This window comes from Peromyscus californicus, unplaced genomic scaffold (genome assembly GCF_007827085.1).
Source record: "Peromyscus californicus insignis strain IS unplaced genomic scaffold, ASM782708v3 Scaffold_7__1_contigs__length_154581171, whole genome shotgun sequence".
Classification (NCBI taxonomy): domain Eukaryota; kingdom Metazoa; phylum Chordata; class Mammalia; order Rodentia; family Cricetidae; genus Peromyscus; species Peromyscus californicus.
Window position 1 is genome coordinate 752,790 of NW_026294595.1, and position 22,699 is coordinate 775,488.

General features: G+C 43.2%; 1 protein-coding gene across 1 annotated transcript in view; it reads left to right on the forward strand.

Moving 5' to 3' along the window:
* Positions 1 to 3,406: 3,406 nt before the first annotated feature.
* Psmb7 (proteasome 20S subunit beta 7) overlaps positions 3,407 to 22,699 on the forward strand; it is a 60,474-nt gene continuing 41,181 nt past the window's right edge. Inside the window, exons 1-5 of the mRNA XM_052726393.1 lie at positions 3,407 to 3,537; positions 3,938 to 4,031; positions 5,250 to 5,347; positions 7,456 to 7,596; positions 14,872 to 14,987. Of these exons, the coding sequence (XP_052582353.1) occupies positions 3,476 to 3,537; positions 3,938 to 4,031; positions 5,250 to 5,347; positions 7,456 to 7,596; positions 14,872 to 14,987 (511 nt within the window). The 5' untranslated portion in view covers positions 3,407 to 3,475. The remainder of the gene's footprint in view (positions 3,538 to 3,937; positions 4,032 to 5,249; positions 5,348 to 7,455; positions 7,597 to 14,871; positions 14,988 to 22,699) is intronic.

The following is a 22,699-nucleotide window of genomic DNA, read 5'->3' on the forward strand; positions in this document are numbered from 1 at the left end:
CAGTGTCCAGGACAAAGGATGGGCATTCTAGGCTGGACTGCAGTTCCAGGGAACAGCAGAGAAGCTAAATAAGAAAGCTGAGCAGGGCTCTTAGTGCTGGGCCTATAGCTTCACTGATTATAGTCAGAAATCCAGCGTCTGATGCCTGGTCTGCTTGGAGCTGTCACTCATTGGCTGGCCTCTGGCTCAGCCACGTACTGTCTAGTCCCAGGCCTCCCGAAGGCTGTCAGTCGCCCTCTGCTGGGCTCCGCAGACCATCTTCAGAGGCAGTGACAGCTGGAAAATTGTCAGTGGCTCCACAGCTACCACCAGATCCCACAGAAGGACACAGCATCTTTTCATCTCTGGGCCTCCCTCTGCTGCAGGCTTTTGCTGACTCCCAAAAGCCACGTCTAGAGTTTGGTCTCATCATTTCTCATCTGTTCCTCTTTGCTTATCTCATGAGCTTACACCCCCCAGACTTCTAAAGCAGCCCACTCCTACTTACACCCCACACCAGAGGGACTTGTTCTAGGATTTTCTCTTCTTTGGCTTTGTAAATTTGTGATGTGCCCAACTTCACTAGGCAGCCATAGCACAGTACTCCAAGCTGGACCGTGTAGGCAACAGAAATGTATTGTCTCACAGTTCAGGAGTTTGGAAATACAAGCACCATGAATTCCTTTTGAGGTCCTGTGGGAGAGTCTGGTCCAGCCCCTTGCCTGTTTTCTGGGGTTTTGATGCATGGTCTTTGTTTTCCCCAGCTGTGGAAACATGACAGGGAACTGACTTAATCTTCATCTGTGGTTGTCAACCAACTTCCCCTTTTTATAAAGGACTCAAGCTAGGTTAGGTTTAGAACCCACTCGCCTAGCTTATTTTTAGCACAGGGAGATGGGACTTTAAAATTAGAATTTCTTTTATTTCAAAAGACCCAGTACTGTGGAATGGTCTGTATGTCAAATGTGTTGCTGATTGGTCAATAAATAAATCACTGATTGGCCCGTGGCCAGGCAGGAAGTATAGGCGGGACAAGGAGGAGAATAGTGCTGGGAAGTGGAAGGCTGAGTGAGAGAGACACTGCCAGCCGCCATCAGGACAAGGAAGATGTAAAGTACCGGTAAGCCACAAGCCACGTGGCAAGGTATAGATTAATAGAAATGGATTAATTTAAGCTGTAAGAACAGTTAGCAAGAAGCCTGCCACGGCCATACAGTTTGTAACCAATATAAGTCTCTGTTTACTTGATCGGGTTTGAGCGGCTTGGGACTGGCGGGTGAGAGAGATTTGTCCTGACTGTGGGCCAGGCAGAAAAACTTTAGCAACACCCAGAGATGCAGTCAAAGATAATTTAATCTTTTTTTGTTTGTTCGTTTGTTTTTTTTTTCAATACAGAGTTTCTCTGTGTAGGCCTGGCTGTCCTGGGACTCACTTCATAGACAAGGCTGGCCTTGAATTTAGAGATCTCCCTGCCTCTGCCTCCCAAGTGCTAGGACTAAAGGTGTGTGCCACCATGTCCAGTGCAAATTTAATATTTAGTGAACATTTATTAAATACATAGCTGTGACACTGGTTCTTGACACTTGGTATGCTATTTATTCATTATTCATTCGTCTACAGCTAGAGCCATGCCAGGCACATAGTAGGTGCTCAATACATATTTGCAAATGAATTAATTTCATAGTTATGGAGGCTGTCATTTATTGTCTAAGTAAATTTAAAAAACTTTCCTATTAATCCCAGCACTCGGGAGGCAGAGCCAGGTGGATCTCTGTGAGTTTGAGGCCAGCCTGGTCTACAGAGTGAGATCCAGGACAGGCACCAAAACTACACAGAGAAAACCTGTCTCAGAAAACAAAACAAAACAAAATAAAAAAAAAAAAAAACTTGCCGGGCGGTGGTGGCGCATGCCTTTAATCCCAGCACTCGGGAGGCAGAGGCAGGTGGATCTCTGTGAGTTCGAGGCCAGCCTGGTCTCCAAAGTTCCAGGAAAGGCGCAAAGCTACACAGAGAAACCCTATCTCGAAAAAAAAAAAAAAAAACTTTCCTGACTTCCACAAGCCTTAAAGTTCCACCAGTAGAAGATTGTGATAAAATTTACAAAATGGTTCATTTTTAATGCTGTGTAACATTATAAACTCTGTGCCATTAAACAACCCAATGCCCCTTCTCCAGCTCTAACAACTACTGATTCACTTTATGTTCCTATAGATTTGCCTATTTAAAGATACGTCATATAAATGGAACTATATAGGGCTGGGGAGATGGCTCAATGGTTGAAGAACTTGCTATGTAAGCATGAAGATTGGAGTTTGAATCCCCAAGATTCATGTGAATGCTGGGTGGATGTATCAGTCACCCTGTAATGCCAGTGCTCAAAGGGCAGAGAGAGGGATCCTTGGAGCAAGATGGCTAGCCATCTTGTATTAGTGAGCTCTGGGTTCAACTGAGAGACCATGCCTTAATGAAGAAGGTGGAGAGTGATGGTGGAGGGCTCCCAACATTAACCTTGGGCATCCACACACATGCACCCACAGATATATGAACATGCTTACCACAAGCACGCACATGCATACCACACATGAATGGAACTATACAATATGTAGTTTTTTCAGGCCTGGCCTCTCAATTTTAGCAAATTGCTTTCAAGGTTCATTCCTGATTTAGTAGGTATCATGTTTCTTTCCCTTTTATGGCTGAATACTATTGCACTGTGTAGACACACAGCATTTCGTTTATTTATTCATCCATTGTTGGGCATTTGAGTTGTTTCTAGATTTGCCTGTTATGAATCTCATTGCTATGCACATTTGTGTAGGAGTGTTTGTGAGCTTAAGTTTTCAGTTCTTCTGAAATTTTGATAATTTTGGTTCAAGTTCCAGTTCATTTTCTGGAGCTGCGGACTATCTTACATTCCCAACTGTCACACATGAGAGTTAAAATTTTTCTACATTCTCTCCCACACTTGTGATTTTCTGTCTGATTCCAGTCATTTTCGTAGGTCCCAAGTATCTCTTTGGGAATTTTGGGTTGCATTTCCCTGATGACTCATGGCATGGAACATCTTTGCATGTGCCTGTTTGGCTTTCTGAGGAAGGTGAACGCTCCACTAGACAGGAGGAAACTAGAGTTCAAAGGACTTGCTAAACGGCTATGCCTGGGACCTGGGAGTCATGTCCCTGGAGCACCCTGAATTTTAATTAACGGTAGAAACAGATCTGATCGGAAAGTCAGGAGATTTGGTAATTGGGCGAATTTTATCTGACTTAATAAACTCCATCCCTGCAGCTGTCGTCAGTTTCTCCTCCCAGAACTTGAGGCAATATACTTGAAACATCTCCGAGCCTCTCTAGAGAGTGAGAACTCAGGAACTCTATGATCTACAGCGCCAGTTCGAAGTTTGCTCCGCCCTTTCATCCCGTTCGCCCGCAGCGCCGGAAGTGTTCAGTTCTTTTTGTTAGCTCCGCCCTTGGCCCGGAAACACTTTCTTGGGAAGATGGCGGCAGTGTCCGTGTTTCAGGCACCCGTCGGAGGGTTTTCTTTCGATAATTGCCGCAGGTGTGTCCATGCCACGGGCTGCAATCGAGGCGTGGGTGGGAGTTCGGTGCCCCGGGTCGGAGCTGGGCGGTGGCCTGGGCCAGGGACGTGAGGCGAGCGTGGGAACGGCGCTCGCAGCCGTGTGACTCAGGGAATCCGGGGCCCCAGCGCGGGCTGCTTCTGAGGCCCGCGCGGCCCTCTCCCTTTGCCAGTGTATAAGGACTTGGTGCTTCCCCATGGCTTTAGGCGGGTCACAGCCCCGATCTGTGACTCTTTGCGGATGGTGCTGTGCTGATGGTGGGAGGATGCAGTGAACACACTGGGGTGAAAGCAAACTGAATTCCCTCCTAAGCACTCTCGTGCCACTATGGCACAATTGTGGTCTTGTCCTCCAACACGTGATTTCTGCGCTTTCCCCCAGGAATGCTGTCTTGGAAGCTGATTTTGCAAAGAAGGGGTTCAAACTTCCGAAAGCCCGAAAAACTGGCACTACCATCGCGGGAGTAGTCTATAAGGTAAGCCGAGAAAGCCTGACCCATGTTATAGCAGGTAGGCCACTTGGACTCCTCTAAGCTTGAGCTAGATATGGTAGTGCAAATGTCAGGGTACATCATGAAAAGGGCTTTCATAAGAAACTATTTTTGCCAGTAGATTTTACGTGTTTAGTAGTTTGTATTCTTTATTCATTTTGAAGTTTTTGACATGAAGGCAGTTTGTTTTTTCTTTAAGTACTGTAGGAAGCAGGATGATGTAATGGGAAAAGGTAGAATTTGGGATCAGATGGATTTGTCTAGATGTTTAGATGTTTAATGCATTGATGCTGCTTCCAATTTTGGGCAGTTCAGCCCCCCACTTCACCCCCTTTGAGACAGGGTCTCATTATGTAGCCCTGACTGTCCTGAAATATACCATGTAGATCAGGCTGCTTTAAACTGACAGAGATTCATCTGCTGCTGCTTCCCAAATGCAGGGTTTAAGGGATTAAAAGCAGGTGTCACTATGTCCTCACCCATCAAATGGAGATAAATCCTGAATTTAACTGTAAAGATCATAAAGACCAGTGATTAACATTGTTGTAGGTGAAGAGATCCCAGCACTCGGAAGACAGAGGCAGGTGGGTCTCTGTGGGTTCAAGGCCAGCCTGGTATACAGTGTAAATTCTAGGACAGCAAAAGCTACACAGAGAGAACCTGTCTCAAAAAACCAAAAAGTGAAAAAGAAAGAAAGAAACCTAATAGACAGGTGATTGTTTACTTAATTTTGTCTAGTATGTGTGAGTGTGCATATGCCGTGGGATGAGTGTAGAGGTCAGAGAACAACATGGTGGAATCCAGTCTCACTTCATGTGGGCTCGGGGTAGAAGTCAGCTTCCCAGGCTTGCACAGGTAGTGTTTTCACTTGCTGAACAAGCTTGCTGGCTCGGAGGTGGCTATTTTAATGGAAAGATTATGGGTCTTCATTTCACTTTTTTTTTCTTCTCAGTTTAGCTCTATGATTTGTAAGGAATTTACCAAATCCCTGAGCCTTGTTTGAAAATGGAAATAAGTTGTAATCACCTTAGAATTCAGCCAGTAACATTAAGGACATACTGAGAATGTAGGACAATAATAGTTTTGGTAGAGATTTTGGCTGGGGATATGGAATTATGGAAGCAGAGAATGGCCAACATTGTTTTTCTTAAATAATATGTATATAAAATTGTTGAAAACCTCTCTCTTTTTGTTTTCTAATAGGATGGCATAGTTCTTGGAGCAGACACAAGAGCAACTGAAGGGATGGTTGTTGCTGACAAAAACTGTTCAAAAATTCACTTCATATCTCCTAATATTTAGTAAGTATTGATAAATTTGGACTACTCTGAAATTTTCTAACATGTCAATATTAAAAATTGACCATTACTGCCATCCTCCTTGCAGCCTGCTTGCGGTTCAGCCTTTTATGTGTTTCTGGGATGTATGTTGATTGGCAGAGTGCTTAGCTAGCTTGAAGAGTCCTGTTCCATTCTCAGCCCTGCAGAAAACGGGGAGTGGCGGTGCACACCTGCAGTGTTCGCTTTGGGGAGGTGCACACCTGCAGTGTTCGCTTTGGGGAGGTAGGGGCAGGTCTTCTTTGGCTACATAGTGAGTGTGAGGCCAGTCTAGGGTGAATAAGGCCTTGTCAGACAAATAGCTCAAAACATTTCCACTCCCATGTCACCTGAGCTCCTCGTGGGCAAGTCCTCCTGTTGCTTCAGTCTGAGTTAGTTGGTAGAAGGTTCTGCCGCCTGGTGCCTCTTGAATCCATTCCTTTCTATTTTTCCCTCTGCTGAGACCTTTATTTAGGTTCTTTTTTCTCCCCTGGATAATGGCAGTTATTTAATTGGCATTTCTGCCTCTGGTTTCTATAGTAATGTTCACAGGTTCTGCTATACCTTTGTAGAACACAGAGTTAGAGCCCGCACAAGGGTTCTAACACCCTTTTTTGGGCTTCTGAGAGTACCCACACATAGTTGTATGCAGACTTTCACACAGGCACATACACATACAGTCATAAATAATATTTTAAAAAACAAAATAAAAGTACCCTTTTATTCTTTCTGCTTTTAAACTGTTTCTGTTATTCTAAACCCAGCTGATAAAAACCTTTCCTTGCCAGGCAGTGGTTTTGCACGCCTTTAATCCCAGGACTAGTAAGGTAGAGGCAGGCGGATCTCTGTGAGTTCAATGCCAGCCTGGGCTACAGAGTGAGTTCCAGGACAGCCAGGGCTGTTACACAGAGAAACCCTGTCTCGAAAACAAAACAAAAAACTTTTCCTTATCAATTAGAATTCATTGCTCTCAGGGCTGATGAGGTAAGCAGGTAAGGATGGTTGCCACCAAGCCTGACCACCTGACTTGGCTCCTCAGATTCCATATAGTGGAAGGACAGAACCAAATTCTGAAAAATGTTCTCTGACCTCCACATGCTTACATGGCACAAATGTGTCACACACACACACACACACACACACACACACACAAAAACCCCAAAAAACAAAAAACAGATTATAGATAGAAAAAAAAAGGAGGAGTTGGGGATTTAGCTCAGTGGTAGAGTGCTTGCCTAGCAAGTGCAAGGCCCTGGGTTTGGTCCTCAGCCCCAGAAAAAAAAAAAAAAAGAAAAAGAGAAAGGAATTAATTGCTCTGTCCTCTGACTTCCCATGGCCTGTTGTACCTGTGTTATTTTATGGCATTTTATAATCTTCTCTTCCATTGCTCCTTTACTTAGTTCTGAAACAATAAATCAAGGCTGTCTAGTGTTGATATTGAATTGTAAAACTTTAATTACTGCCTTGCTCTTTTGTACAATTTGGATACACTTGTAGTAAGACTAATACATGCACTCTGAAGCAGAGAAACAGATGATTTGAAATGTCCCGTTGCACCATAGAGAGGATATTTGCATATAGTTAGGTGTGTGTCCTCGATTTCATGTTTAAGATTGGTTAGAGAAGTTGCATAGCAGACTGCTCAGAATGCTTCTCATGAACTTGAACTTTGTAGAGTTAGCCAAGAGGCTCTATTGCTTTCTCTTTTTTGAGAAAGTGATGGTTTTTCTTTTTTCTTTTTTGGTTTTTCAAAACGGGATTTCTCTGTGTAGCTTTGCACCTTTCCTGGATCTGGCTCTGTAGACCAGGCTGGCCTCGAACTCACAAAGATCCGCCTGCCTATGCCTTTCAAGTGCTGGGATTAAAGGCGTGCACCACCACCGCCCGGCAGAAGTGGTGGTTTTTCAAGACAAGGTTTCTCTGTATCTATTTCTGGCTGTCCTGGAACTTGCTCTGTAAACCAGGCTGGTCTCAAACTCACAGAGATCCGCCTGCCTTTGCCTCCTGAGTGCTGGGATTAAAGCTCACAGAGGCGCTATTCCTGAGTTAGTCATCTGATCATTGAATGCTTCTAAGTTTCTGCGGTATTTCAGTTGCTGTGGTGCTGGGACAGCTGCAGACACAGACATGACAACCCAGCTCATTTCTTCCAACTTGGAGCTCCACTCTCTCACCACCGGCCGCCTTCCCAGAGTTGTGACTGCTAATCGGATGTTGAAGCAGATGCTCTTCAGGTAAGGTTCCAAGGTGTGGGTTTCTATAATAGCTTTTTTTTTTTTAAATCTTAGATTTTTAGCACAAGGAACCCTGTAAATTAGGGGGGAAATATTTAGAAGAACACATTTTGTTCCAGAAATCAATTAGAAAGCCATTTTTAATTTTTTGTGTGTTGGTTGGTTGGTTTATTTTTAGAGACAGGGTTTCTCTGTACCTTTGGCTGTCCAGGCTGGCCTTGAACTCACAGAGATCTGCCTGTGTCTGCCTCTTGAGTACTGGGATAAAAGTCATTCACATCACCTCCTGGCTGCCTTTTTTTTAATTGTGAAGGCATTTGATAATTAAATGGATTGTATGGTCTGATGTATCTTATGGTGAGGATTTGCCCTGAATTGTGGCCAGTAGAGTAATTTCTTGAAGCATAGAGCTATTACTGCATAAGACAACTTTTGTTCACAGTAAAATGGTACTTTGAGTTTGTCTTGTAAATCCTACCCATTTTCCCAGCACTTAAACGCAAATGGTTTCTTCTTTCCTTTTTAGCAGCAAAGTGAGAACTGACCTGTAGTCACATATAAGTGGGTAAAACAACACTGGTTTCACCCCATCTTCCTCTCCTGGTCTTGTAGACCCTTGCTGAAGTGCTCTGTGCACTGTCTCCCATTTTCTTTTAACCCTGAGGTAAGGGCTGTTGCTGTGTCCTGTTTATAAATGAACAAGTTGAGGCTTGATGAGCCGTAGTGAGTCATGATTTAAACTTCATTCTTGCTAACTCCCACACTCAGTTCATAGGAGTTTTGTTTCTTTCCCCTCAGTGATCCCATTGTTACTTTACATTTGTATAGGTTTTGATGGCTTTAAAATCTTTTTTTTTTTCCCCTTCGAGACAGGGTTTCTCTGTGTAGTTTTGGCTCTTAGAACTTACCCTGCAGACCAGGTTGGCCTTGAACTCACAGAGATCTGCCTGCCTCTGCCTCCCCGAGTTTAAAAGTTTTAAAGTCCTAAGTTGGTTTTCTCATTTACTCTACATAAATGGGAAGCAGTATTTTTCTTGTTTGCTTTTCTGTTGCTGTGATAAACACCCTTACCAAAAACAATTTGGGAAGGGAAGGGTTTACCTCATCTTACCGGTTATGTCTTACAGGAAAACCAAGGCTCAGGTCAGGAGCCTGAAGCAGACCACAGAGGAACACTGCTGGGTGTCTGGCTCCTTCTGGCTTGCTTAGCTAGAATTTTTTTTTTTTTTGGTTTTTTTGAGACAGGGTTTCTCTGTATTGTTTTGGTACCTGTCCTGGATCTCGCTCTGTAGACCAGGCTGGCCTCGAACTCAGAGATTTGCCTGGCTGTACCTCCTGAGTGCTGGGATTAAAGACGTGTGCCACCACCACCCAGCTAGATTTTTATTTTTATATAGTTCAGAACCACTTGCTTAGGAACAGTATTGCCTGTAGTGGGCTGGGCCCTCCTGCATAACTAGTAATCAAGAAAAGTGCCTGTAGGCCAATCTGATGGAGGCAGTTCTTCAGTTGAGGTTCCCTCTTCCCAGGTATGTTAGTTGACCACCAAGATCAGCTCTCACAGGTCTGTTATAGTGGAGATAGTGCCCGCTTTCCTGGGCCTGTCTTACCTTTAGGGCATTCATTCTTTTCAGAGACCTGCTCTATGAATGTCATGAGATCATTGGCCAAAAAAGGTTTATAAAGGTCACATGACATTTAAAATAAAATAGAGGCCAATAATTACAAATTGGGAGATTTAAATTAAAAATACAAATTTCTGTCTTTTTTTTTTTTTTAAATTAGAGACTGGAGAAATAGCTTAGTGATTAAGAACACTGGCTGTTCTTCCAAAGGACCCAGGTTCAATTCCCAGCACCTACATGGCAGCTCACAACTGTCTGTAACTCCAATTCCACTCGATCCTACACCCTCACATAGAAATACATGTAGTCAAAACACCAACTCACATAAAAATTAAAAATTAAAAAAAAATTAGAATGAAGATAGGATAATGTGGCAGTAACTTTCAGGGTTTGTGTGGTCAATGTCACCTTTGGCTTAGGAATATGTTTGTCATGTCCCTTATTTGACTCTGGTTAATTTTCCTTGTGCACTGGCTTTACTGAGAATTGAGGTCCTTGTAGTATAGCTTTGTAGTCTCAGTGGGTCTGTGCAGGTAGGGTAGTGACGTACTTTACAGGGTACTTTACAGATCAGATAGCAGAAGCTTGAGCCACGGGCAGGAGGCCTGTTGACTTAACTCTCCTCTGCTGCTTAGTGCTTGGTATATGAAGCCACCACGCTAACACGGGATAATTGCCGCCAAATAAATGCTCCAGTTACAGCGTGAGACCAGCTGACCATTTAAGACGCTGATTTAAAAAAACATATATAGGTATTAGTTTTAAATATAAAGCTCCCTCTGGTGGCTCATATAGCCTATTGCATATAAAACAGTTTTCATGCTTGTTATTTAAGGCATTTAGCAAAATAATTTAAAAATATTTAATCTCTCTTTAGTGTTTTAAGGTTTCTACAGTCTCTTTTTTTCCTCTCCAGTGGTTCATTTTTTTTTTTTTTTTTTTTTTTTTTGGTTTTTCGAGACAGGGTTTCTCTGTGTAGCTTTGCGCCTTTCCTGGAACTCGCTTTGGAGACCAGGCTGGCCTCGAACTCTCAGAGATCCGCCTGGCTCTGCCTCCCGAGTGCTGGGATTAAAGGCGTGCGCCACCACCGCCCGGCTCAGTGGTTCATTTTTATTTAGTATAGTTTGTAAAGATTATTTATTTACTTACTTTGTGAGACGGTGTCACTGTATCTCTGGTTAACCTGGAACCAGTTCACGCTGGCTTTGAACTCACAGAGATCTACTGCCTTTGCCTCCCAAGTATTGGAATTGAAAGTGTGTATCACCATGCCTGGCCAGAGTTAAATTTTGTCAAATGTTTTGAGAGGAGCATTCAAAAATTTAAACCAAGGTAGTATTGTCCTTCGTATCTGGTGACATTTTGGGTGAGTTATATAAAGTAAGAGTGGTTTAAAGGAGAAAGACTTTGCATCTGTAGTGCTCTGGGGCAAGAACTGCCAGCCGTGATTTTGTGTGATGCACGCACAGAGGACAGAGTAGGGGATTGGATCCCTGGAGCTGGAGTTATAGGCAGTTGTGAGCCACCTGATGTGGATGCTGAGAACTGGACTCAAGACCTCTGTAAGCATCAAGCACTCCTAACTGCTAAGACATTCCTCTAGTCCCGTCTTAGATTTCCTTTTTTTTTTTTTTTTTTTTTTTTTTTTTGGTTTTCGGGACAGGGTTTCTCTGTGTAGCCCTGACTGTCCTGGAACTTACTCTGTAGACCAGGCTGGCCTTGAACTCAGAGATCTGCTTGTCTCTGCCGCCCGAGTGCTGGAATTGGAAAGGTGTGTGCTACCACTACCCAGCCTGGGATCTTGGGATTTTATTTATTTATTTTTTGAGGCAGGGTTTCTCTGTGTAGCCCAGGCTGTCCTGGAACTCGCTCTGTAGACCAGGTTGGCCTCAAACTCAGAGATTAACTTGCCTCTGCCTGGTTGTCATCTTACACATTTTTTTTTTTTTTTTTTTTTTTGATTTTCAAGACAGGGTTTCTCTGTGTAGTCCTGGCTGTCCTGGAACTTGCTTTGTAGACTGGGCTAGCCTTGAACTCACAGAGATCCATATGCCTCTGCCTCCTGTACTGGAATTAAAGGCATGGCCACCACCAATGGGCTGTTTTACACTTTTTTGGTTTTTCGAGACAGGGTTTCTCTGTGTAGCTTTGTGCCTTTCCTGGAACTCACTTGGTAGCCCAGGCTGGCCTTGAACTCACAGAGATCCGCCTGGCTCTGCCTCCCGAGTGCTGGGATTAAAGGCGTGCGCCACCACCGCCCGGCTGTTTTACACTTTTTAAGGATAAGTTTTTTTTCTTGGAAAATGCCAATGATAGTTTTTGTCTCCTTGACTTACGGGGGAATAAAGAAAGAGAGGCTGAGCTAGCTAAGCAGGTAAAGGCACCTGCTGCCAAGCCCAAAAGCCTGAGTTTGACAGTTCAGAACCTACATGGTGGCGGAGAGAACAGACTTCTGTGAGTGTCTGCTGACTTCCACAAGTGCAGCATGGTGCTTATGCATCCACACAGACATATGACTGATACAGTGTCCGCAATGAGGCCTAAAGTTTGTTTGTTTGTTTTTGATTTTTCGAGACAGTTTCCTCTGTGTAGCTTTGAAGCCTATCCTGGAACTCATTCTGTAGCCCAGGCTGGCCTTGAACTCACAGAGATCTGCCTGCCTCTGCCCCCCGAGTGTTGGGATTAAAGGCGTGCACCACCACTGCCTGGCTCTAAAGTTTTTTATTTGAATTTTTTTCAGACCTTTTATGCTTTACCCACAGCCTCATGTTCATGCATTAACAGGAATGTCATGCTAATACATGTACTTCTTTATAGCTTGCCCTTTATACAGTGCTGTATTGTGTATATTGTTTCTGTTAGTAGAGAGCTTAGACCCATGAGTTCTCCTGAGCCCAGGGAAGAGTTCTAGAGACCTAGAACCACATGAAGTAAGAAAATACTTAAGTGTGTATACCTGTTAGAAGCAAAGGTTCCTGAATTTTAGTAAATTTTCAGAGGGCTGACCCACAAAAATTTTAAGTACCAACTATCAATGTATGTTAGCAATATACATATATATATTTATATTTAACTATATAATCATATATAATTTTAGTGTTGTCAGTCTTGTGTTACAGTAATCAATTTTTGAACATTAATGGTATTGCCCATATGAAGATGAGCCCATGAATCTTTGGGTGGTTGCATAGTTAATTCCTTAGGCTATATTCTAGAGTGAGTTCCTTGGCTCCAAAAAATTCCATGATTCATAAAGGCAGATTTAGCCTTCGATATACATTGTCAGAACCAGAAGATCGTTCCACAATCAGTAGTGAATGAGAAAAGGTATGGTTCTTAATGGTCATGCCATATTCTCTTATGTATAACAGTTTATTTGGCCATTTCTCCAGCTGCTTTTACATCGCTAACAGGGCTGTGATAAACACATTTCTGTATATTTCTCTTACATATTCTTGGACTGGAGACCTGGAAGTAGGATTTCTGGATCAAGGCTTTTGTGTTACTATCTCAGTACTGGAGCTTAAACCCAGGCCTTCATATCCTGGGCATGTGCTCTGCTACTGAACTTTTCTCTCTGATTCAGATTTTAAGGATGCCAGTCACTTGTCTAATGCAGAAATTGAAATCCATGACTACCGATAATCTGCTTATTAAGGGTTTTTTTGGGGTATCAACTCACTGATAGAGGATATGGCAATTTCAGTCGCAGAGTCCCTGGAAGGCTGAGAACTGGTTCCATGCTGTTTCACACCACCAGGCCTAGCCTGGTCTTCACCATCTAAGTGCTCTTGAGAGAAGGGGCATGAGCACCTACTTCTCAGATCTTAAGCTAGCCAAGAGGCCTTGTCCTAGGGGCTGGTACCCCAAGGTCATCAGTGGAACGAGTACCCACTACACTTGTCTAAATGTTGAAGGCATGCAGTGGTATTATAGCCCGGAGGGGAACTGACTTTATTCAGATGCCCTCCTCAGCAGGCAGTGGAACAGGCTCAATGCTGCAGGGCACAGTGCATCCATCTAATCTGGCTTTTCTGTGCAGTTTCTCAGGCTCCAGTTTTGACTCTGCTGCTAACAAGCCTTAGACCAGCAGTTTCTATCATGTGGACCTATGTTCCCTCTTCAGGCTGCTTGCAAAATACATAAATAATAAATAAATAAATAAATAAATAAATAAATAAATACTGATTCTTAACATTTCTTTTTAAATTTTGTGTGTATATGGGTGTGGGTGTAGAGTGTGTGTATTCAGGTACAAGAACCCTTGGAGGTCTGTCTGGAGCCAGATTATAGGCAGTTGTAAGCCTCTTGATGTGTGTGTTGGGAACTAAACTTGGGTCCTCTGCAAGAGCAGTACATACCCTTAACCACTGAGCCATCTCTCCAGCTACTTTAAAATAATTAAAAAAATTTTTTTAGTGTGTGTGCATGTCTGTGTGTGTGCATGTCATGGGGCACATGTGGAAGAGGTCAGAGGACATCTTGGAGGAGGAATTAATTTCCCCTTTCACCATGTAAGCCTTGGGGAGTGAACCTCAGATCATCAGGCTTACCTACTGAGCCATCGCTGGCCTCTCTTCAGGCTCCTCCTAAAATTCGTTCCTAGCCTTTAATTTCCCACTTTAAAAATGTTAGATTGTCAGCAGTTTGGTGATCACGGGCCAGAGGAAATCCTGGACTTCACAGTTGTGCTTCTGGATGTCATGGAGCCCTTCTAGTCTGAGCGATAGCATTGCTTTTGTGCTCCTTATTTGTGTTTTAGTGATTAGGCTGTACAGCCAGTTCAGCATATGTTGGTTTCATTTTTCTTGTCAAAGAGCTAAAGGTTCAGAGTGGAAAACTTTAAATCCAACATGTTCGTCGAGCACAGCAATCCTGATGGTGAAAATCTGAGCCAATACAGGAAAAGGAACTTGTGGAAATGACCAGCTCGGTAAAGAGTGGAGCAAATGTTCCAAACTTGTGTGCACAGTTACAGGGAGGAGGCAGGTGGGGTTTCTGAACAACTGTAGCTTTCTTCTGTGAGTCAGCAGAGCTTCTTAGGCCATGAAGGATGAAGTACTTCCCGCTTATACTCGGCATCTGTGATTATTGTGTGGTGGGTTGTTGATTCAGAGGGAAGGGTGTTGTGACATGAACCACTCTCTGTGGAGACTGCTTGTTAGAACAGCTTGAACACAGCAGCTCCTCACTGTTAGCTGACTCCACGGCTAGCTTATCAGCCCACCCCAGGGAGCTGAAGGGGACAGTGTGATAGGCTTTGGAATCAGCCAACCTTGACTCAGGGACACCAAACAAATTCTCCATGTTCCTAGCTTTTTTGATTTGTGATTTTTTTTTCCGTCCTCTCTCCCTCCCTTTTTCCCTCCCTCCCTTTCTTTCTTAACTAAAATGGGAATGATAGTGCTTTTTAAAAGGTGACTTTGGTGGCTGAGCTGCAATGAGTCATGTAGTATACTTCACAGATTACAGTGGCAAATTGTAGATGTTCAACTGATTTTAGTTCCCTACCCTGCTTGGTTCCCATGCAAACAGTAACTCCTTAATGAAACATGTAAGCAAAACTCTTGTTTGACTTTTGTAGATTCTGCCTAAGCTACAGTGATGTTATCTGAACTCATTTTTTTCTTGTGTCTATTCTGATTCCTAGGTATCAAGGTTACATTGGTGCAGCCCTAGTTTTGGGGGGAGTAGATGTTACCGGACCTCATCTCTACAGCATCTATCCTCATGGATCAACTGATAAATTACCTTATGTCACCATGGGTGAGTGTTATGTTTTTGTTTCAGACTCCTCTCCACAAGTTGGTCTTTTGAAGAGCTGTTCCTATTATTGTGAAGGGAGGCAACAGTGCATTCTAGTGTTGTTATTCAGTCAGCTGCTGTTTATCCAGTGCTTATCTGTGGGTTGTACTTGGGAGGTAATTTAGATAAAGATTATTGATATAATTTGATAAAGAATTTAGTGAACAAATTATCTTGCCTGTAAGAAGTTCTTTATTGGATACCCACAGACAATAAAAAAAACTATAAAACTATGTTAATAGCAATGTTAGGAAGTAAAAATTATTGAGAGGAAGGACAGTAGTGTAGGTGATACTGTACTGTAGTCACATCAGGTGCTAACTCTGGGGAAACCAGGTCAAGGATATGTGGGATCACTCATTGTTATTTCTTGTATCTATATAAGAATTTGCAGTGATCTAAAAGCAAAAAGTTGTGAATATGCTCAGAGGATTTGGGAGTGGTGGGCAGGCAGGAAGCAGGGGAGAGTTCAGTGGAAGCTTGGGCAGGTCCTGGGAGAAGATGAGGCAGGTGGAGGGAAGAGTGGAAGCCTCACCTTTCAGCCCAATTTTATCACTTCCAAAAAATTTTTAATTAAAAAACAACAACAACAAAAGATTACTACTGTTGGTAAGCCAGGCCATGGAGCTGGTACTGGTAGGAAGTCCTGTGTGGGCAGGTGCACATGTGCCACGCGTGTGGTCAGAGGACAACTGATCTGGGTTCTGGGAATCAAACTTGGGTCATGCAGCCTGATGGCAAGTGCCTTTACCTGCTGAGCCATCTCACCCGCCAGAGAAGCTCTTTTTCTCTTTTTTTTTTTTTTTTTTTTTTGGTTTTTCGAGACAGGTTTTCTCTGTGTAGCTTTGCGCCTTTCCTGGAACTCACTTGGTAGTCCAGGCTGGCCTCGAACTCACAGAGATCCGCCTGGCTCTGCCTCCCGAGTGCTGGGATTAAAGGCGTGCGCCACCACCGCCCGGCCAGAGAAGCTCTTTTATGAAGCTAGAGTGACAGAGTCCCTTTTGCCAACTACCTGATGTCTGAGGGATTATGGAGAACATTAGTTTCTTACCTGTAAATTGTCAGCAATACCTGTGCACCAGCTTGTTGTTTGGCACAGAATGCAGGAAAAATCTGCTCCATGGCCTGGCTTACCAACAGTAGTAATCTTTTGTTGTTGTTGTTTTTTAATTAAAAATTTTTTGGAAGTGATAAAATTGGGCTTAGAAAAATTGAGATTTTCAAATGAAAGTTTATGTTAAATTTCTGAATCAAATTGTGTAAAGCCAGTTTTGAATGGTTGCTGTTTCTTCCTGTTTGTTATCTTCTACCTTTCTGTCTTGGCTCTGGAGCTGGGAAGATGGTCACTTTGCACAGTTGGAAGTTGCTAGTTGGAGACTTGGCTGTTCCATTGTGTAGGCTAGCCCTCTATAAGGTGCTTTGTAGTAGATGTAGTTCCCTCCTTGCTGGGGAACCTTACCACATGGGTGGATCTTTGTAATTACTGTTTTTGTTTGTTTCAGATAGGATTTCATATAGCCCAGGATGGCCTCAAATTCTCTATGGCCTTGAACTCCTGATCCTCCTGTCTCCACCTCCTGGGGGCTGGGATTGTAGGTATGCACAACCATGCTTGCAGACATGGATGGGTCTTTGTAATGTGTTATTGGTTGTTTTTTACTCTTTGCTCTCTTGGGGGGCCTGCCATCCAGCTCCCAAATAAATCACACATGGAGGCTTATTCTTTTTTATGAATGCTTGACTTGTTTCTAGCCAGCTTTTCTTAAATTATCCGGTCTATCTTTTGCCTCTGGGCTTTTATCTTTATCCTATACCTTTCTTTACTTCTTGCTCCATGGCTTGCTGTGTAGTTGGGTGGTTGGCCCCGGAGTCTTCCTTCTCTTGCTCCTAGATCTCTTCTCTTCCCAGATTTCTCCCCCTGCCTGCCAGCCCCGCCTATCCTTTCTCCCACCTTGCTGTTGGCCATTCAGCTCATATTAGACCAATCAGGTGTTTTAGACAAGCAAAGTAACTGAGCTTCATAGAGTTAAACAAATGCTGCATAAAAGAATGCATCATTAAACAAATGTTCAACAGCATAAACAAATGTAACACATCTTTAACTAATATTCTACAACAGTAATGCTTTTAAAAATGAAGATATAATTTAAAAATTGTTCTAAATTGATTTATTCAAAATTTTTTTTCCATTGAAGTGTTTTTATTTCTCCCCTCTAATTCCTTAAAGTGGTAGTAAAGTGAGGGTTTCATTTTATTTGTTGGTGGTACCAGAGATTGAATGTGTTTGGCAAGTGCTTTATTACTGAGTTAGGTACAAGGTTCAGCTCGCTTCTAATTTTGAGGCATCATCTTATTTTACTAAGTTGCTCAATCTGGCTTTGAACTCAACTTTGTAGCCTAGATTGGCCTTGAAATTGTGATCCTTTTGCCTCAGCATTTTGAGTAGCTAGGAGTATTAGAGCTGTGCCATCAGATGCAGCTTCATCTTTTCTCTTAAAGTGGGTGTGGGGCTTGAGCCGGGATCTCTCTACATAGCCCTGGCTGTCCTGGAACTCACTCTGTAGACCGGGCTGGCCTTGAACACAGAGAGATCCATCTGCCTCTACCTCTTGAGTGCTGAGAGTAAAGTCATGGGCCACTACTGCTCAGCAGCACATTTAACGTTGATATCAAGCATTTTCTAAATGAGAAACAATTTTGAACTGTAGTGATTTGTTATTAGAAAACGTTGTTTGAAGTAAGCAGTCAAGTGTCTATTTTGCTTGTGTTCTGTCCTGGCTGCCACAGTTTCATGCTGCTATGAACTTGGTTGAGTTCAGGACAGCAGGACCATAACTGAGTTTGTAGAGTATGTCTTCTCTCTCACTTTGAGACAAATCCTCTGTAATCCTGGCTGGCCTTGACTTCACAGAGATCCACCTGCCTCTGCCTCCCGAGTGCTGAGGTTAAAGGAGTGCACCACCATGTCCAGCTTGTAGGGTATTTTTACTTTAGCCCACTCACTCTGCACTGTTTGCTTTTGCTCTCCTAAAGGACTGAATGAAGACTGACATTGGATTTAATATGCAAATAAGTTGTTGACTTTGACAGTTTGTTCATCTACCCATTTGTTCTTCAACTATTTGTTTTAGTTTTTATTTTTATTTTTTTTTAGGCAGGGTTTCTATGTAGTCCAGGCTCTCCGATAGCTTGCTATGTAGATCAGGCTGGCCTCAAACTCACAGAGATCTACTGGCTTCAGCTTTCCAAGTGTTGGAATTAAAGGTGTGTGCCAATACTCCTGGCCATTTCCTCAACTATTTTGAGTGAGATATGTGGAAGGGTTTTGCCCTCAAGATAGCCATAGTCTTTACAGAGAGGCATATAATAGATGTCAACAAAGACAGTGGGTTCCAGGGGAGAAAGGGTCACTTCTGAACTGGTGAAGCAGGGGAAGTTTGGCTGAGTCTTAAAAGGAGGCAGGGGTCCTTTCAGTCATTTGGCAGCGTAGAGTGATAGGCATCGTGTTTGGTGCTGGAAACATAGTGCTCAGCACAGTGCCACCTCCAAACCTTGTGGCTCAGAATGACATTAAGCAGGTGAATACATGCAACTCTAAGAGAACCCATGGTGTAAGTGCCCAAGGAGAGAGACAGTAACAGAGTAATAGGAAGGAATGTGTGGTGTCTGGGGGGGTCCTTTCTGAGCAAGTGACACTGAAATATTGTCTGATGAGAGTAGTATACTCATGACAAGACACTTGAGAGCCAAAGTATTTAGGGAAAATAAGTCTGCTTCATACCCCTCCCAAGACCTACCACTGTTAGATGTGGGTTGTGTTGTTTTCTTACCCCAAGATATTTCATGGTACATCTTCATCTATTCTTCTCTGTGACTTATCTATCAGCCTGTATAGTTAGTTGTCCTTTTAAAAAATACATAGATGAAGCCATGCTGTCTCACATAATCCTCTCATTGATTTGTCTTTTTTTTTTTTTATTTTATTTTCTGTAGTGTTGGAGATCAAACCTAAGGTCTTGTGGATGAGGAAAGTGCTTTGTCACTGAGCTGCATCTCCAGCCCTCTATAAATTTGAGGGATTTTGTCTCTCTGTGGGTCTAAATGATAAGGAGAACATTATTTCTGTAGTTACTATAATTGATTGCTTTCTACAGCTGTACCATGATTTACTGATCATTCTCTTAGTGATGAATGTTTTGCTTTTCAGAGTTTTACCAGTGTATCGATTGGTTTGTATGAATGCATACTTGATTAGATACATTCTTAGTGTTACATTTCTAGATTAGAGTGTGTTTGTGAATCCTTTTATAAGCAGTAGAATCATTGCATGATGTCAGTAAAAGAGGTGTTTTGTTTTGTTTTGGTAGCAGGTGGCTTCTAACATACCTGGGAGGGCAAAAACTGGGTTTGGGGCCAAGAGCAGTGAAAAAAAAAAAAATCCCACTTGAGAATGGGCTGTGGCAGGTGAGCACAGTGACCTACCTGTCTGCAGAGCCGCTGCAGCGATGGCTAGACAGGCCCTGAGCTGAGGCTGCAGTCCTTTCCTGCCAGAGGGTTGTGTGGGAAAGGGCAGGTGCTCTGAGGGCTCAGCCTGTCCATGTGAGAGCAGACTTCCCCAGACACAGGACGAGGGCACAGCTGCTGGGCAGACAACCCCAGAAGTGATGGTAAGCAGTGCAGGGTGTTTCGCCTTTCAGAAGCCATCGCCAGAGTGCCTCCAAAAAAGATGGCACTAGTTTACTCTCCCACCAGGAGAACACAAGGATGTCTTTCTGGGGCAGCCCCCCTCCCCAACATGGATCTTCTTCCCAGTTTGATAAGGGGAAAAAAATAACAGGAAGAAATTTGCTGCCTCCCTCTACCCACAGTCCTCTTAGGCCCTGTGGTAATCCAAGCTCTGGAGGTGAGGCAGGAACAGTGCTGGGGAGTTGGGGAGGGTTCTCTCTAGGGGCCCAGCAGAAGCAAAAATGGGGAGGGATGAAGCTGTATGAATATTGCAAGGATGGGCAAGAGGTGAGGCTAGATGAGGTCTAGATGCTGCAAGCCAGGATGTTTTGGTTTCGTCCTGGGGGTTCCTAACCCCAGGCAATCCTAATCTAGTAGGATTAGATTTACTGTCAGACATCAGTCTGCCATCAAAGGGAGCACTGACATGAAAGAGGCTTGGAAATGGAGGTAGATAGTGTTCTGACTGGGCATGTGACAGCTGTGGACAGGCCCTTCCTCAAGAGGGATGACCCTGCTGTCATTGTGGAGAGCGCTCAGCTCAGTAGCTTGCCAAACCTCAGGCCAGATCCTGCATTTCTGGTGTTGGTTCTTTGCTGTCTTCTTCCATGCCGCTGCCTGCTGGTCCCTTCAATGTGGCAATGACTCTTCTACCTGGGCAGCCTTTCTAGTCTGGTTTCCTACTGCTTTTCTGTATATATTCTAGACCTCTGTGGCAATAACCCCTTGTTCTCACCTGAACATTCTAACTGCCACCTTGAGGCTGCTTCTGCAGGAGTGGCTTTGCTGTCAGAAGCATCTTCCCTGTCACCTGAGCTCTGCCTGAAACCTCGCCCTAGGAAGAGGTGACATGTCCTGATTCCAGGATTCAGACCTTAGCCAAACTGTTCCTCCTGGCCTGTCCCTTTTGTCTCTGAAGAACTCTGATCTTTGAGAGTGGAATCTTGTCCTAAGAGTCTGCCAGAATCTTGCTTTTGTAACTTGTTTGTGCTAGTGGACTTAGTAACCTCATCTGCTGTCCATTGTGGACTAGTGGCTTGCAGTTCTAGAGTAGAGTTAGTGTTCATTCTGTTTTGTGTATTTGGCTCCAATTTAGCTGTAAGAAAATAGCACAAAGCATTGTTCATGTGGCTGGTCATTTTTTGGTTATTGTTGAATATAATATTATTTTAAATGTATTAAAAATAAAGCATATTTATATGGTGTCTTTATGTCACAGTCTTACTGGGTGCTGCTACATTATCTTCTGTTACATTCCATACAAGTGATTCGGTTGTTGTTATTTTATTGATGAGAAACCTAAAGCTTAGGAGAGGTAGCTATTCAGCTGTTACCCTCAGCTGGTAAGTGGCAAAGCAGGATTTGAACCTTTGACTTCCCTCAAGTAAGTTCCAGTACAACATTGATGCTGTGATGTCACAAACTCACAGCTCGAGTTTCATTAAACTAAGCCTTGCTTCTAAGTAGTAAAAATATTTATCCAAATTCCCAAAGGATCTTTTATTTGTTCTTTGTGTTTTAGTTGCTCTATGTGTAGATTTTCCACCATGCATGTTAGCAACCACCATCACCTAGTATTTATTGAAATAGCTTTATAGAATCAAAGCATTTTTTCAATTTTCCATAATTCTGTGACCTACAGCAACATAGTTTAATTTTTTGTTTCTTTCCAGTCCATGTCCATTGTGAAGGGGAGAGCTTTGCAAAAGCAGCAAATTCAGTTTCTTAGTATCTTGGGCTTGCCTCTCTGCTCTTGGACTTTTCTAGCCTTGTCCTGTGATAGGTGCTGTGCGAAGTCTTTTTCCTAACCTGGCTTCAGTTTCTGTGGTTTGGTTTTGTATGTTCATTCTGCTGATTCCCTTTCCTCCTCTTCCTGTCCTGTTGAGGGTGGGGAGCTAGATGTTGAAGGAGAACTCCAGAATTGCCAGGGTTTGATGGGTTTTGTTTTAATTCATGCTTCTTATTTTTGATGAACAACAGCCCAAACCTCAGATGGTGGAGCAAGCGGAGGGCCGTCCTCAGGCCAGAGAGTGTCATGCTTTCCTGGGCTGTGAGCATCCTGGTGGAGTTTCAGCCTTCTGCTAGCATAGCTTGAGTGAGAAAATGAATACTTCATCTAAACTGTTTTATTTAAACTGACTTTAGCATGAGGAGTAGAAGCAAACTTTGTAATAAGGTGGGTTTTGTTGTTGTTTTGGTGATTTGACAGTAAGCACTAATAGTCCCAACTTCTAAAAAGGGGTACCTAAAGTTTGCCTGCCCACAGGATAGTGTGGATGACGAGCCAGGTACCTGAAGGCGATTTCTACGTTGAGTAGATGTTACCTATCCTGTCTTCCTCATTTGGCCTGCTGGATCAGGTGATGTGCCTTGCACTGGTTTGAATGTCTCCTAAAGCCTGGTCTTTTATAGGGTTTATAAGGGAGAAGAGTACATTGACCACCCTGTGGTCTGTCCCTGTCCCAGAACATGTTGACTGCAGTGCACCACTCAGCCCCTGCAGCAGCATAGCTGTGGGGAGATGCTTCACCACAGTTGTGCTTGACCCTTGTACTGATGTAGAAAGTGAGGCTCCCAAAGGTTTCTTATGGCCTAGCAAGGAAGTGCATAAACTAGAAAAGGAAATGCTAAAGTTTTCATTTACTGACATCCCTTTTAGGAAATTAATTTGGAAGAGACTGCTGATGTGATTTGTGGAAGCTGGACAAGTCTCTGGCTTTTTTGTTTTGTTTTGTTTTGTTAAATTAAGAAAGAGAGAAGGTTTTAGTCAATTTTTTTAGATAGACAAAATGCAGGCTCTTAATTCTCAGATTAATTAGCTTATTCTGTGGACTTGCCAGCTTTCTTTTATTAGGCAGACTGAAGTCATGTCAGGAGAAGCTTGGGGACCATCTTTTTGTTAGGTTGGCAGTGTTCCTTGTAGCGGCATTGGCATGGTATATAAAATT